The 17,682-nt window shown below is 47.5% G+C and overlaps 1 protein-coding gene across 1 annotated transcript; it reads right to left on the bottom strand.

Annotated features, from left to right (window-relative positions):
- Positions 1–974: 974 nt before the first annotated feature.
- Positions 975–16,278, bottom strand: LOC138350416 (mucin-2-like). The gene is made up of 3 exons (XM_069301049.1): positions 16,091–16,278; positions 6,462–6,608; positions 975–4,941 (listed from the first exon to the last, which is right to left on the bottom strand). Exons 1-3 carry the CDS (start codon positions 16,276–16,278, stop codon positions 975–977), a joined length of 4,302 nt encoding a protein of 1,433 aa, XP_069157150.1.
- Positions 16,279–17,682: the final 1,404 nt, after the last annotated feature.

Below are 17,682 nucleotides of genomic sequence, written 5' to 3'. Positions count from 1 at the left end.
GAACATTTTGGCAGACGGAGACAATTATTGTTGTGTCCGTTATAAGGCTGCCGCAACTTAAGCTTGGAGACCCTCAGCTTACTCACGCTTGCCTAGGATATCACCTGATCTTGTTCAGCTCAAGAGTGGTTCTGGGCCAAGCCAAGTGTGACTTGAGTCAACTCAAGTGTGACCTGGGCCAGTTCAAACATGACCTCACCCAACCCACCCAAGATCATGAACTGTTGACCTTTGGAAATGTGTATAAGCAGCTTAAGCTCTCCCGTTTTGGTCGCTGCCCCGACCTGCTCCCCGTCGGCTGGTGGTGGTTATGCATGAGGCTGTCTTACTGGTCCTCTCATAGCGATAAACAGTACTGTATATCACCAATAAATTAATTTACTTTATGATATGTATTCTGCACAGCAAAGTATCTATTATTTAGAGTTGGGTTAGATGTCTGGTTAGATTTGGTTAAGCTTTTTAGATTAGATTTTTCTTAGGCTTGGTAGGTTCAGGTAAGGTGTTAATGATTAAGGGATATCGACTAACATTCGCTGATATCACAAAGTGTACTGTTAAAACTTTCAGGTAAATTATAAGCCCCCAAGACAGCATAATACTTTATAAAAATAACTTACGAATAGGTAGCATATATACTACTCTTAACAGGATTCTTGGCAACATTTACGTCTCTCAACAGGACTTGGCTACTGAACACCTGCCGGTGCTCACATTTACACGCCTCTCAATATTAACATTTACCAAAACATTAATAATTCATTTATTTTGCAATTTTGCTCATTTAAAACATCAGTGACTGGAAGTGAAAGTTGGCTCAGACACAAAAAATAAGGCAGACGGGATGTTGTTTTGTAAATAGATTTATGCAGAAATTGGAGACAGATTGCGTCAGATGGAGAGACGGATTGAGCGAGCCATTCCGTACTTATCTCCACCTCAAGCTGTATATTTATGTAGCAGGTTGTGGTACTCTAGATCAGAGGATTAGAAAAGTTGGTATTAGGGATGAGAGAAAGTACTCTAGTGTCTGAGTGTCGAGGACGGTGAGTGTCTGAGTGTCGACGACGGTGAGTGTCTGAGTGTCGAGGACGGTGAGTGTCTGAGTGTCGAGGATGGTGAATGTCTGAGTGCCGAGGACGGTGAGTGTTGAGGACGGTGATTGTCTGAGTGTCGAGGACGGTGAGTGTCTGAGTGTCGACGACGGTGATTGTCTGAGTGCCGAGGACGGTGAGTGTCTGAGTGTCGACGACGGTGATTGTCTGAGTGCCGAGGACGGCGAGTGTCTGAGTGCCGAGGACGGTGAGTGTCTGAGTGCCGACGACGGTGAATGTCTGAGTGTCGAGGACGGTGAGTGTCGACGACGGTGAGTGTCTGAGTGTCGACGACGGTGATTGTCTGAGTGTCGACGACGGTGATTGTCTGAGTGCCGAGGACGGTGAGTGTCTGAGTGTCGACGACGGTGAATGTCTGAGTGCCGAGAACGGTGAGTGTCTGAGTGCTGAGGACGGTGAGTGTTGAGGACGGTGATTGTCTGAGTGCCGAGGACGGTGAGTGTCTGAGTGTCGACGACGGTGAATGTCTGAGTGCCGAGAACGGTGAGTGTCTGAGTGCTGAGGACGGTGAGTGTTGAGGACGGTGATTGTCTGAGTGCCGAGGACGGTGAGTGTCTGAGTGTCGACGACGGTGAATGTCTGAGTGCCGAGAACGGTGAGTGTCTGAGTGCTGAGGACGGTGAGTGTTGAGGACGGTGATTGTCTGAGTGCCGAGGACGGTGAGTGTCTGAGTGTCGACGACGGTGAATGTCTGAGTGCCGAGAACGGTGAGTGTCTGAGTGCTGAGGACGGTGAGTGTTGAGGACGGTGATTGTCTGAGTGCCGAGGACGGTGAGTGTCTGAGTGTCGACGACGGTGAATGTCTGAGTGCCGAGAACGGTGAGTGTCTGAGTGCTGAGGACGGTGAGTGTTGAGGACGGTGATTGTCTGAGTGCCGAGGACGGTGAGTGTCTGAGTGTCGACGACGGTGAATGTCTGAGTGCCGAGAACGGTGAGTGTCTGAGTGCTGAGGACGGTGAGTGTTGAGGACGGTGATTGTCTGAGTGCCGAGGACGGTGAGTGTCTGAGTGTCGACGACGGTGAATGTCTGAGTGCCGAGAACGGTGAGTGTCTGAGTGCTGAGGACGGTGAGTGTTGAGGACGGTGATTGTCTGAGTGCCGAGGACGGTGAGTGTCTGAGTGTCGACGACGGTGAATGTCTGAGTGCCGAGAACGGTGAGTGTCTGAGTGCTGAGGACGGTGAGTGTTGAGGACGGTGATTGTCTGAGTGCCGAGGACGGTGAGTGTCTGAGTGTCGACGACGGTGAATGTCTGAGTGCCGAGGACGGTGAGTGTCTGAGTGCTGAGGACGGTGAGTGTTGAGGACGGTGATTGTCTGAGTGCCGAGGACGGTGAGTGTCTGAGTGCTGAGGACGGTGAGTGTTGAGGACGGTGATTGTCTGAGTGCCGAGGACGGTGAGTGTCTGAGTGTCGACGACGGTGAATGTCTGAGTGCCGAGGACGGTGAGTGTCTGAGTGCTGAGGACGGTGAGTGTTGAGGACGGTGATTGTCTGAGTGCCGAGGACGGTGAGTGTCTGAGTGCTGAGGACGGTGAGTGTTGAGGACGGTGAGTGTCTGAGTGCCGAGGACGGTGAGTGTCTGAGTGCTGAGGACGGTGAGTGTTGAGGACGGTGATTGTCTGAGTGCCGAGGACGGTGAGTGTCTGAGTGCTGAGGACGGTGAGTGTTGAGGACGGTGATTGTCTGAGTGCCGAGGACGGTGAGTGTCTGAGTGCTGAGGACGGTGAGTGTTGAGGACGGTGATTGTCTGAGTGCCGAGGACGGTGAGTGTCTGAGTGCTGAGGACGGTGAGTGTTGAGGACGGTGATTGTCTGAGTGCCGAGGACGGTGAGTGTCTGAGTGCTGAGGACGGTGAGTGTTGAGGACGGTGATTGTCTGAGTGCCGAGGACGGTGAGTGTCTGAGTGTCGACGACGGTGAATGTCTGAGTGCCGAGGACGGTGAGTGTCTGAGTGCTGAGGACGGTGAGTGTTGAGGACGGTGATTGTCTGAGTGCCGAGGACGGTGAGTGTCTGAGTGCTGAGGACGGTGAGTGTTGAGGACGGTGAGTGTCTGAGTGCCGAGGACGGTGAGTGTCTGAGTGCTGAGGACGGTGAGTGTTGAGGACGGTGATTGTCTGAGTGCCGAGGACGGTGAGTGTCTGAGTGCTGAGGACGGTGAGTGTTGAGGACGGTGATTGTCTGAGTGCCGAGGACGGTGAGTGTCTGAGTGCTGAGGACGGTGAGTGTTGAGGACGGTGATTGTCTGAGTGCCGAGGACGGTGAGTGTCTGAGTGCTGAGGACGGTGAGTGTTGAGGACGGTGATTGTCTGAGTGCCGAGGACGGTGAGTGTCTGAGTGCTGAGGACGGTGAGTGTTGAGGACGGTGATTGTCTGAGTGCCGAGGACGGTGAGTGTCTGAGTGCTGAGGACGGTGAGTGTTGAGGACGGTGATTGTCTGAGTGCCGAGGACGGTGAGTGTCTGAGTGCTGAGGACGGTGAGTGTTGAGGACGGTGATTGTCTGAGTGCCGAGAACGGTGAGTGTCTGAGTGCTGAGGACGGTGAGTGTTGAGGACGGTGATTGTCTGAGTGCCGAGGACGGTGAGTGTCTGAGTGCTGAGGACGGTGAGTGTTGAGGACGGTGATTGTCTGAGTGCCGAGGACGGTGAGTGTCTGAGTGCTGAGGACGGTGAGTGTTGAGGACGGTGATTGTCTGAGTGCCGAGGACGGTGAGTGTCTGAGTGCCGAGGACGGTGATTGTCTGAGTGCTGAGGACGGTGAGTGTTGAGGACGGTGATTGTCTGAGTGCCGAGGACGGTGAGTGTCTGAGTGCTGAGGACGGTGAGTGTTGAGGACGGTGATTGTCTGAGTGCCGAGAACGGTGAGTGTCTGAGTGCTGAGGACGGTGAGTGTTGAGGACGGTGATTGTCTGAGTGCCGAGGACGGTGAGTGTCTGAGTGCTGAGGACGGTGAGTGTTGAGGACGGTGATTGTCTGAGTGCCGAGAACGGTGAGTGTCTGAGTGCTGAGGACGGTGAGTGTTGAGGACGGTGATTGTCTGAGTGCCGAGGACGGTGAGTGTCTGAGTGCTGAGGACGGTGAGTGTTGAGGACGGTGATTGTCTGAGTGCCGAGGACGGTGAGTGTCTGAGTGCTGAGGACGGTGAGTGTTGAGGACGGTGATTGTCTGAGTGCCGAGGACGGTGAGTGTCTGAGTGCTGAGGACGGTGAGTGTCGAGGACGGTGAGTGTCTGAGTGCCGAGGACGGTGAGTGTCTGAGTGCTGAGGACGGTGAGTGTTGAGGACGGTGATTGTCTGAGTGCCGAGGACGGTGAGTGTCTGAGTGCCGAGGACGGTGAGTGTCGAGGACGGTGAGTGTCTGAGTGCCGAGGACGGTGAGTGTCTGAGTGCCGAGGACGGTGAGTGTCGAGGACGGTGAGTGTCTGAGTGCCGAGGACGGTGAGTGTCTGAGTGCCGAGGACGGTGAGTGTCGAGGACGGTGAGTGTCTGAGTGCCGAGGACGGTGAGTGTCTGAGTGCTGAGGACGGTGAGTGTTGAGGACGGTGATTGTCTGAGTGCCGAGGACGGTGAGTGTCTGAGTGCCGAGGACGGTGAGTGTCGAGGACGGTGAGTGTCTGAGTGCCGAGGACGGTGAGTGTCTGAGTGCCGAGGACGGTGAGTGTCGAGGACGGTGAGTGTCTGAGTGCCGAGGACGGTGAGTGTCTGAGTGCCGAGGACGGTGAGTGTCGAGGACGGTGAGTGTCTGAGTGCCGAGGACGGTGAGTGTCTGAGTGTCGACGACAATGAATTTAAATTGAGCACTAAAACGTTGACCATAAATGTAATATAACTGTAATAACATTGAATGAAAAAAATCAGTAAACACAAATTTAGTGCAAATAAATACAAATGTAGTAAAAAAAAAGTATATATGAATGTTAATAAAGTTATTTAAAATGTGGAAATAAAACAGGAATTGAAATAAAGGCAAGGAAAATATACATCATAATATCTAGTCTATGAATATACACTGTATATATTATATATTTGCTGGTTAATCAATAAGCTTGTGACTTTACTGCTAATTATTTAATATTTTTAGTATTATTAGTTAAGACTAAGGCTTTAATATCCCACGCCCGGTAGACAGACCTTCAGCTCAACACCAACCAACCAGTGTATAAGCTTGCAGTTTACACCTAAACTAATTAATGTTCAGGATTAAAGTTTACATGGAGGTTAGTCAGTGCGAGTGTGGCGGCCTTATTAACACTTCAGAGACTGACAGACCTGCTAAGATTGTTAGGCACCAAAGACAAACATAAATAATACTAGATAATTCAATTTCTTATAATTCAATAACTCCTGCAAGTTACAATGTAGCAAGTTACTAAGATTAATTATTTACTGAGGACCTTACGGCAACCTTAATAGTGAGAATGTATTAAGGTAGGCTGATTGTGTAGGTCGTGGGTGGGAAATACAAAAAAGTACTTATTTATATGGTCAAATTTCTATGCTAGTGAGCATAGCTTGAATGGTCCCAAAGCACATGCATATCATTTTAACTCTATTACCCCCTCAGAGGACTCGAACCTAGGCCGTTAGGAGTCAACCCATCGAGAGCACTGGTACTCTGACCACTGCACAGGCGAGCTTTAAAAATGTGATTGGAAGCAAATCCACAAGGGCCGTGACGAGGATTTGAACCTGCGTTCGAGAGCATCCTAGACGCTGTCTTAATCGACTGAGCTAATAAAAATTGGAAGCATTTTAAGTTACCATTCGTACAACAACAAAACATTTCCAAAACGCCCAGAAAAAAAAACTGAAATAAAAATTCCGAACGTCCAACATTCGTCCTCATTCGTTGAATCGGGGTTCCACTGCTGGACATAGTTCAGGACTAAAGTATACTCAGGGTATGCTTCCCAAAAACTATAACTCAGGAGGTGGAGAAGAAACGACGTTTTGTTCCGTCCTGGACCATTAGCCAGTCGTGTGATGACTTGTTAATGGTCCAGCACGGACCCAAACGTCGTCTCCCCATTTTCTGAGTTTTGGTTTTGTCATTATTTCTCCAGTCACGCTATTGTGACTCGTCGTGTATACTCAAGGTGTATACTGTAAAGGTGGGAACAGCTCTCGAGGTTTATATCCTTGTGGTGCGGTGGTCAGGTCAACCAGTTCACAACTGGTTGGAACCAAGTTCAGTTCTCGAGCGAGGTGAGACGTTTCCTTACACCTGATACAGCTATTCATTTAGGAGCAATATTGGTGATGGTACTGATGGAATTGGTGCTGGTGGCCCTGGGTGGGACCGTCCCCACAGAGTGCCAAAGAGGCCCACCACACACTTTTGGCACTCGCCCTAGAACTATTTCAGTGAGAGTGCCGGGATCAGTGGCCGGCACCACGCCCGCCCGATGTGGTAGAGGCCCGTGATCAGAATGCGGGGGTGTAATGGGCCCCAAAATTTTTATGTAAGTCACCCCCTCCTGCGGAGCCAGGTCTTGCCTGAAACAGATTTGTGCGAAGAAAGACATTATGTATACATTAGTGACGTAGTTGGCATGGGAGGAGTGTGGCCGCAAGTCCATCAGCGACGTCAACATCCACCTGAAGAAATAAACCGGGACCAAGAACTTGAATTTACATAACGTTTGGGGTGAGAGGTGGCATGGGTGTATGCGTCAAAGAGAGAACTCTTCACATTTCCACACCCACACACCTGTAACTCCGGTATGATGGGGTGGGGGAGCGAAGGTTTGGGTAGGGAAATAGCGACGCTATGGGCGGGGCCCACGCCCACGCTAGCGGCTGTGGGCGTGGCTGGCAATACTAGCGAAATAAGCGACGCGATATATGGTTGGCCTCGTTTAATTTCTTTCCGCCATCTTCTGTTCATCTCTCTCTCTCGTCACCGACTCCAACTGACTCACAATACTTTCACTGTCTCGCGTACTCTTCGTACGGTGCGTTTTGTTCACTTTCACTCGTTGTCACTCTCAGCACCATCACTCATATCGTTCTCACACTCTCCCAGCACCATCACTCATCGTTCTCACTCTCCCACCACCATCACTCATCGTTCTCACTCTCTCTCCCAGCACCATCACTCATCGTTCTCACTCTCTCTCCCACCACCATCACTGTCTCGCGTACTCTTCGTACGGTGCGTTTTGTTCACTTTCACTCGTTGTCACTCTCAGCATCATCACTCATCGTTCTCACACTCTCCCAACACCACTAATCGTTCTCACTCTCCCAGCACCATCACTCATCGTTCTCACACTCTCCCAGCACCATCACTCATCGTTCTCACACTCTCTCCCAGCACCATCACTCATCGTTCTCACTCTCTCCCAGCACCATCACTCATCGTTCTCACACACTCTCCCAGCACCATCACTCATCGTTCTCACTCTCTCTCCCAGCACCATCACTCATCGTTCTCACACTCTCTCCCAGCACCATCACTCATCGTTCTCACACTCTCTCCCAGCACCATCACTCATCGTTCTCACACACTCTCCCAGCACCATCACTCATCGTTCTCACTCTCTCTCCCAGCACCATCACTCATCGTTCTCACACTCTCTCCCAGCACCATCACTCATCGTTCTCACTCTCTCTCCCAGCACCATCACTCATCGTTCTCACTCTCCCAGCACCATCACTCATCGGTCTCACTCTCTCTCCCACCACCATCACTCATCGTTCTCACACTCTCCCAGCACCATCACTCATCGTTCTCACACTCTCTCAGCACCATCACATCTCGTCCTAGATGATGTTTCGGACCAAAGTATACTTGGAGAATATGATTAAGATGTTAACTGAGAACATTGGAGAGGTGATGTTTGTTACCGGCTTGAAAAGTAAACTTTAAGAGCTTTAGTTTGCAGCTAAAAATGCAATAAGTAACACGTTATGTAATTTTGTGTATACAGACGGTTTTAAAAACAAAACGCATCCTGCTGTAGGATGTATGTTAAAGTATTGCTATTCTGTTTCAGTGTTCAGTATGTACAACAATGATGTTCAAAGTTCATGCGAAATCATTGTTGAAATTACACTGGGAATTGAGGTTATAAAGCTAACAGAGAAGAATTTGTACATTAAATTGGCACCGTCACTCCTCCAACCGGATACATCCCATCGTACACAAGACGGTTCCCCGACGGTTTTGAAACCTACCTAATCTAACCCAACAGAACCTAACACAACCTAACCCAACCTAACTGAACCTAAGCCAACCTAACTTAAGCCAACCTAACCTAACCCAACCTAACCTAACCCAACCGAATGTAACACAGCCTAACCTAATTTAAAATAACCTAACATATACCATTTTGAGATCACAGAATTCAATTTCTTTCTTTATTATTCACCCAATACCTATCCAGAAAACGCGTTTTCTGCGACGTAACTTTTTTTGTTTATTAATACATTAGGTACATCTGCATCTGTGCAGCTACCCTAGACTATATGAAGGGGAGTACAGTGTCAAAAAACTAGCTACGTGGTGCTAAAAAATCCCCATCACACAGGATGATTAGTCATACAGAGGCATGTGATCAGTAGTCTACACTGACAGACTCTGGGTCATTATGAGGATATCATCATTAACACAAGAGTGAATAAGGCAGCAGTGATACTAAAAGTCCCCATCTCGCAGGATGGTTAGTCACACAGGGCCATATGTTCAGTAGCCTGCACTGGCAAATTTTGGGTGCACTATAAGGATAACCTTCACACTACTCAAATGTTGGTTCAATACCATTTATCATTAGCGTACCTGTCAGCTGTCAGTGATCCTTCCTGACAGTGAATACCTGTGCTTAATGAACGGTGAAGTAGAAGGAACAGTGGATTAAATTGTTACAGTATATCCATTCAAAATGGGTAGAGTGTCTTTTTGAACATTATACATTAAATTCAGGTTCCTTCCAAAAGGAGTTGCTTTGGTTCAGAAGCCTAACTTCAAGTTTGGCGCATCTGCCTGAAGAAGATAGTCCTTGTCTAGGATGTCTTTTGAGTTTAATGCTTCTGCCTCATATCTTACTTTACACTAGCCATTACTGTAGGTGTAATTATGTACACCCATCCTCTTGGAGTTAGTCAGCAGTAGCCTTCAAGGAGCCCTACTGGTGCCTCGTTTGGGCAATGATTTGTCACTATTTGTCTCACTCAGCAGTAATTGGGGGACTGGTGTAAATCAATTGGCGGCTCGTGTTCCAGGGTTTGAGGAGCTGTTCACTTGAGACAGTTAAGCAAGTCCCAGCTGTGTCTGGGTACAAGTGACAGGATGAACAACCCAGCGGGTTTTCTTCCTATTGGGGAGTGTTGTACATGCTGCTATGACGGTATGTCCACTCACAAGATGAGTGGCGCTGCCCAATAAACTCGCCCCTCGGGACAAAATAAAAAAAAAATAGATTCAGTTACTGGGAACAAAACGTTCCAAGTAGCACGGGGTATGGAGATCCTGTAGTGTACTTACCTGGCACAGGAGCGGGGCTGTAACTGTGTGGGAGAGGTGTGTATCTTTGTCCTACTTATACAGTGTCAAGGTATGAAGCGAATATGTGACTTCAAGTCACATCACCGGACAGAGATGATAATCGAGACGATCCTTGACATGTACCCACCTTCGTCACCTCACAACTCCGCCACTTGAATGAAAGTTGTCTTCCGCTTTATACCAGATTTCTTTTAATTATGCTGATCTTGGACATCACGCGAGGAAAGAGCTGTGAGTAGCGTGTCATGTTAATTTATTTAATACATTTATAAGGTCAGTTAGAGACAATGAGGAGTGGTCGTATCACAGAGCTTCCCTCATGTGTGGTGCTTATACAAGGATCTTCCAACATTAGAAAGTATAAAACGAAGGAAAACGACAGTGAGTAAGAGGTGTTGATGCGAGGTGGCCAACTGGGCGAGGGCCACAGGAGTAATGTGTCCTTGTGTTGGTGTCCTCACACCTCCCCACCAACACCACCTCTTGTTAGGTTACCCTCGACGCGTTTTCTAAATATTTTTGCCGTCTGGGACACGTTATGCGCCTCCATAGACGATTTTATGGAGCAGGTGACGTTGACCTTCAGTAACTGTGACTGCCCTCTGACCCGGCCTTCTGGTGTCCCGAGGTACCAGGTTACAACACCACCTGACGCAGTCATCACTCCTGTAGAAGCCGACGGCTGGAGCACAACTACTCACGCTAACACCACCAAGCTTCTCCCTCGCTCTCACGCCTTATACTCCCTTCCCCACACTCCCGGAGGCACCGGGAGCCCACATCTGGTAGAAATTACAATTCAACGGTGGCCTCTTGGTGCAGAAAGTGAAGTGGATGCGTTTGTGATGAGTAAGGCGTGTGGCCCCACCAGCCAGCCAGCCAGCCAGCCAGCCAGCCAGCCAGCCAGCCAGCCAGCCACCTCGGTGTCACCGTCGACTTCAATGACAGCCCGGTAAAGCATGACAAAATACCGGTTGTCCTTGATCCTTGTACCTTCGGGAACCTTTCTCGGGGTGGGGGGCTGGCCTAGGGGGCCGACGGTTGTACCCTTCCTGCATTCTGCACGTGTCTTGACCGCTGCCTGACGCCTCCTGTTTCCTTATCGTTCTGCCGGAGGAACTAGGTCGAAGATGAGAGCAGGTTGTATGTCTGGATGTTTCCTCGTTGTTAACATCACCTTGACGACATTGGCACCGTGTCTTACCGTTTAGGAAACTAGGTCACGGGGGGGAGGAGGGTGGCAGCAGGTGTGAACGTACATAATTGTGCTTTCAGGGTCGAACATCTGCTCTTAAGCCCCGCTTTTCGACCGTCATTAGTTCGATGCAGCGACTCTTCATTTGTTTTATTATCATATTTGTATTTAAAGTTGCGTGTCGAATTGTCTTCGACTACTTCGTCGTTTTGTTCGTTCCACTTATGTACGACTCTTAGAATGAGAACGTTCTTTCTCAAGTCCCTGTGACTCATTTGTATCTTGTTTCCAATTATATCCTCTCGTTCTGCTGTTCCTTAATTTGAGCATTGTTTCTGTTTCTACTTAGTCTCTTTTAGTATCATGTACTAAAAGTATATCATCTCTGTCCTATTCCTCCGTCCTCCAGTGTAGAGAGGTCCCTGTTTCCTCAGTCTTTCTTCATAGCTCAGTTCCCTTACCTCAAGAACGAGTCTTGTTGCATATTACACTACCTTTCTAGTTTTGTTGTGTGCTTCTTTAGGTAGGGGTTTAATGCAGGGGCAGCATTCTAAATAATTGGTCTCATAAAGTCCGTATACAGCCCTTGCAAGGGATCCTTGTCCAAGTTGCTGAAGGATAACCGGACGTTTGCCAGTATGGCGTATACTGCCCTCGTTATCCTGCTGCTGTGTGCCTCTGGTGGTAGAGGCACAGCTATGTCCACTCCTAACTGTTTCTGTTTTTCACAAGTTGGAAGTTACCTTCCCTTCATCTTATACTATATTTGAGGGCTTCATGCTCCAACTCTTATCCTCATGACCCGGCATTTGTCAGGGTTAAATTCTAGTAGCCATTTCTCACACCATCTCTGGAGATAATCGGGTTCATCTTATCATGTATTGTAGTCCTCCTCAGTTCTGATTCGCCTCATTAGCTTAGCATCGTCAGCAAACATGGATAAGAATGAGCTTACTTCCTCTGTTAGATCGTCTACATATATTTGGAACAGGATGGCCCCAAGTACCGACCCTTGAGGTACTCCACTTCTTACCTCTCTCCATTGTGATAGCTCTCCTGAACAAATCCACAAGGGCCGTGACGAGGATTCGAACCTGCGTCTGAGAGCATCCCAGACGCTGCCTTAATCGACTGAGCTACGACATGGTAGTCGATTAAGGCAGCGTCTGGAATGCTCTCGGACGCAGGTTCGAGTCCTCGTCACGGCCCTTGTGGATTTGTTCATTTGATGAATCACGCTATTGTGATTTCTGTGTAAGAGCTCTCCTCTTACTGTGATTCTGTCTTCTTCCCGAGAGGCACTCCTTCGCCCACTCTGGTACTTTTCTCGATACACCCGCAGCCGGTTTTTCGAGTTTGCGTTGGAGTCGCTTTGTGAGGAACAGTCTCTAAAGCTTTCTGGCATTCCAGGAAACTGCAGTCGGCCCCGCCCACTCTATTCTACATCCATGACTGATGTTATCTTGTCATGAAACTAATAAGTTGGTCAATCTTCTCTATCTTGAACAGCAGCCTTTCTTGAGGAACAGTATACAGTTATCTTGACAATTGACAATTTAAAAAATAGAGAGAGAGAGAGAGAGAGAGAGAGAGCGTGTGTGTGTGTGTGTGTGTGTGTGTGTGTGTGTGTGTGTGTGTGCGTGTGTGTGTGTGCGTGTGTGTGTGTGTGTGTGTGTGTGTGTGTGTGTGTGTGTGTGTGTGTGTGTATAACACACACACACACACACACACACACACACACACACACACACACACACACACACACACACACACCAGTAGCAAAATATCTGGGCCGGGTGTGTCCATGCCCCAGCACGCCACAAGACTTGGGGGATATTTCTGTCTCGTCTCTTCTTGTGGACTTTAACCTGATGTGTCCGCTCATGCACGCACGCACACACACACACACACACACACACACACACACACACACACACACACACACACACACACACACACACACACACACACACACACTTGGGAGTGAACATAACACCAAACCTAAATCCGAAGGTTCATATAAATAGGACAACACCAGCAGCATACACTATACTATCAAAAGTCATAACATCATTCAGGTATCTAAGTAAGGAGACATTTAGATCGCTGAACACCGCCTACGTGAAACCAGTTTTAGAGTATGTCGCTCCATCGTGGAACCCCCCCCCCCATCTTAAAAACACAATAAACTAGAAAAGATGGAAAAGTTTGAAACAAAGCTTATCCCGAAATTCAGACAGATAGAGAGAGAGAGAGGAGACATGATACAGACGTAGAAAATATTTAGGGGATTGTCATAATGGGAAACATATTTTAACAATAAATATCAACTAAACAAGTCGGGCTTTATGGAAACTTGAGAAACAAATGAGCCAGAGATGTCAGAAAGTTTCGTTTTAGTGTAAAAGTAGAAGAAAACAGTTTAAAAGAGTAAGATAATTCTTATCAACGTTCGGTGACGACGCTAACTCAATGAGTAGAGACGAGTCAGAGCTGTGATTCAATGTGAACTAAACAATCTCCAAAAATGGTCTGGCAAATGACTACTAGACTTCAATCCTGACAAATGCAAGGTTATGAAGATAGAAGATGGAGCAAGAAGACCTCAAGTACAGTACAGGATGAAGGGAAGGCAACTTCCAACTTCTGATAAAGAGAGAGACTTAGGAGTGGACATAACTAGAGATCTACCACCAGAGGCACACATCAGCAGGATAACGAGGGCAGTATACGCCATAGTGGCAAACGTCCGGTTATCCTTCAGCAACTTGGACAAATATTCCTTCTGAACAATGAACACATCTTTCCTGGGACACATTATTACGGGTGCAGCCTCGGCATGGAAGCCCCTTACCTAAAGGAACACAAAACAAGACAAAACTACGAAAGGTCCAAAACTATGCAACTAAGCTCGTTCCTGAACTATGAAGAAAGACTGAGGGAACTGGACTTCACTGCACTGGAGAAAACGAAATAGGGCAGACATGATAACGACATACAAGATACTAAAGGGAATCGACAAAGTAGATATAAACGCAATGTTCAATTGAGCAATAAACCGAGGGAACATAATTCGAAATCGGAAACACAGATGATTCACAGGAATGACAGAAAAAAACTTCTTCAGCCCAAGAATCGTCAATAATGGGAACTGACTAGATGAAGAAGTTGTCAAAGCCAATACAATCCACAGTTTCAAATGTAAATATGATAAGAAAACGAGTGAAAAGAAGCACTACATTGAACTACTGATGGTTGAAAGGTCCTTAAGTGCAGATGCTGGCCCTGGCGAGCAAGGTGACGATACCCTCGCACGAGAGGTCAGGGATGGAAACTAGAAACTCAGATGAGTCATGGAATTAAGGAAATATTTATTTAACTCAGGCGTAGTAACTGGAATGAACTAGAGGAGGCAGTAGTGGTGGTTAACACTATACGAAGCTTGTAATGTAATTTAATTTTTTTTTTTAATTTTTGCCCCGAGGGGCGAGTTTATTGGGCAGCGGCACGCATCTTGTGAGTGGACATACCGCCATAGCAGCATGTACAACACTCCCCAATAGGAAGAAAACCCGCTGGGTAATGTAATGTTAGACATCTAGGACCTGGAAACACAATTAGGTGAGTAGAAATAGTTAAACACACACACACACACACACACACACACACACACACACACACACACACACACACACACACACACTGACTGACTGACTGACTGACTGACCAATTAGATGAGTACACACACACACACACACACACACACACACACACACACACACACACACACACACACACACACACACACACACCATCCCTGGTAATTAGATTCCTCAGTTGTTAACCAGTCCAGCAGGTACCCATACCCCCTGGGCACTCTACAGATATCAACCAATCACAAGTCTGTAATATTTCCCCTAACTGCCCCATAATATGGTCACTGATTGGGCACTACTGGCCCACATTATGGCCACTGACTGGGTACTAACTGTTCCTTAATATGTCCGCTGACTGGGTTCTGTCTCTCAGTATAGTCACTAACTGGGTACTAATGTCTCACAATATGGCGACTGACTGGGCACTAACTGTCCCTCAATATGGCCACTGACTGGCCACTGACTGGCCACTGACTGGCCACAGACAGGCACACACACAATGGCCACCAGTCAGGAACCGCTCCTAATATGTGTGTTGACCCACATCCTATAAATAATTCCCAGAGAGGCGACGCCGGAGTACAGAGTGAGGGTTGTCTACTGTTGGCTGGAGTTAGTCTTCCTCCTGTTGGATATCCCGTTGGTCCCCTGTTGGATATCCCGTTGGTCCTCTGTTGGATATCCTGTTGGTCCCCTGTTGCATATCCTGTTGGTCCTCTGTTGGATATCCTGTTGGTCCCTGTTTGTTTATATATTGTGAATTAGATTGACAATCCGTTCTTGCTTTACTGATTTACTAGTATTAATTTGTTTGAATAATAATAATAATAATTATAATAATAAAAATAATAATAATTATTATTATTATATCATTATTATTGAGAAACTCTCTCTCTCTCTCTCTCTCTCTCTCTCTCTCTCTCTCTCTCTCTCTCTCTCTCTCTCTCTCTCTCTCTCTCTCTCTCTCTCTCTCTCTCTCTCTCTTACTTACCTTTCCCTTAAGAAAGGGAATGTCTGGTGTCAGCGATACAAAAAAGAAAGTCTCGAAAGGAAAGTCTGGTTTGAAAGGTTCGAGTAGGAAAGTCTAGCTGCAGAGTTTCAAAGTTAAAGTCTGGTTTCAGTAGTTCAAATGGTAAAGTGGTTTGAGGGGGAGATGGGTTCAAAAAGGTAACTCTGGCTTGAGGGGTTCCAACGAGGGGAAAGTCTTGTTTGAGGGGGTTCGATTACGTGAATGAGGGCTGGGAGATTTAGAATTAAGAATTTAGTCTTGACTTCTTATTACAGATCTATCTCCTTGTGTTACCAGTTCCCCCCCCCCCTTCCCTTCGTCCTTCCCTCCCCCTCTCCTTCCCTTCCCTTCCCTCCCCCAATCCCACCCTACCTACACCCCCCCCCCCACTCACAATGAGTGCCAAATCTCCCCTTATATTGCACCCCTACCTTTCCCTTGCGTCATTTAACCCCCTTTACCCAATAGGTATGCTACCCCCCATTCCCCCTCTCCTCCCTCTCAACAGCCCACGTCCCTCCCCACTCACCCCCCATCACAGTTGGTCAGTGGGGGAGCCCAACCTGACTCACTGTCTGGCCAGTAGTGACTATTACCAGAGCAGTGACAAACCTTACTACCATGTGTGTGTTCTCCCCATACTGGTGCTCGTCCACCCGCTCTGGTGTCACTGTGGGCAGTTGTGCTCTGATTGGTGCCATGATTATATGGTGGCCATGTTGCCATGGTGCCATGATTATATGGTGGCCATGTTGCCATAGTGCCATGGTTATATGGTAGCCATGTTGCCATGGTGCCATGGTTATATAGTGTCCTGCCTACCATGGTGGCTCTTATATTGCTCTCACATCTGGGGAAACTCCTATAATACTGCTCTCTCAGCTGGGGAAACTCCTATAATACTGCTCTCTCAGCTGGGGAAACTCCTATAATACTGCTCTCTCAGCTGGGGAAACTCCTATAATACTGCTCTCTCGGCTGGGGAAACTCCTATAATACTGCTCTCTCAGCTGGGGAAACTCCTATAATACTGCTCTCTCGGCTGGGGAAACTCCTATAATACTGCTCTCTCAGCTGGGGAAACTCCTATAATACTGCTCTCTCAGCTGGGGAAACTCCTATAATACTGCTCTCTCAGCTGGGGAAACTCCTATAATACTGCTCTCTCGGCTGGGGAAACTCCTATAATACTGCTCTCTCAGCTGGGGAAACTCCTATAATACTGCTCTCTCAGCTGGGGAAACTCCTATAATACTGCTCTCTCAGCTGGGGAAACTCCTATAATACTGCTCTCTCAGCTGGGGAAACTCCTATAATACTGCTCTCTCAGCTGGGGAAACTCCTATAATACTGCTCTCTCAGCTGGGGAAACTCCTATAATACTGCTCTCTCAGCTGGGGAAACTCCTATAATACTGCTCTCTCAGCTGGGGAAACTCCTATAATACTGCTCTCTCAGCTGGGGAAACTCCTATAATACTGCTCTCACATCTGGGGACGCTTGAAGCCTATCTTTTGTTAATCCAGAAACTGAACGCTTCGCAGTTTTTTTTTCCGATGGGCAACTAACTTGTAGAACGGAGCACCAACTAATGTGTTTCCCGACACATGTGATTTCCAGAGATTTAGAATAATGTTATGTTTAGAATTTAGAATGTTTAGAATCATGTTTTGTTTAGAATTCATGTTATGAACTCTGAATGGTTCTGTTTCCCCTTTTTTATTTATTTTACTAAGGTTACGAACTTCGTGAGAATTCTATTTTTTGTCCTTTGTACTAAAGTTAAAGTTTTTGTATATTAACGTAATTAATGCTCCAGCATTACTCCGCTTTATTATTTCTTCGTGGTGATCTAATTAGGTTTGATAGTGAGCTAGTAAAGGGATATTATGGTCTATCTTTACCATAATGAGAGAGAGAGTGAGAGTGTGAGAGAGAGTGAGAGAGAGAGAGAGAGAGAGACAGGGGGGGGGGGAGGGTATGTAGTACTTATGCTGGGTTTTCCCATATTTTGGCTCTATGCCACCTCACCCCTATATTTTAACACATTCCTCTCTCTCTCTCTCTCTCTCTCTCTCTCTCTCTCTCTCTCTCTCTCTCTCTCTCTCTCTCTCTCTCTCTCTCTCTCTCTCTCTCTCTCTCTCTCTCTTTCACTGACATTCCTTCTTGTCTGTATGACCATCCTTTTAACATTCCCCAGGACA

The sequence above is a fragment of the Procambarus clarkii genome, chromosome 45 (assembly GCF_040958095.1).
Source record: "Procambarus clarkii isolate CNS0578487 chromosome 45, FALCON_Pclarkii_2.0, whole genome shotgun sequence".
Classification (NCBI taxonomy): Eukaryota; Metazoa; Arthropoda; class Malacostraca; order Decapoda; family Cambaridae; genus Procambarus; species Procambarus clarkii.
Note: the sequence above shows the minus strand (reverse complement) of the source record. Positions and strands in the feature narration are given on the sequence as shown.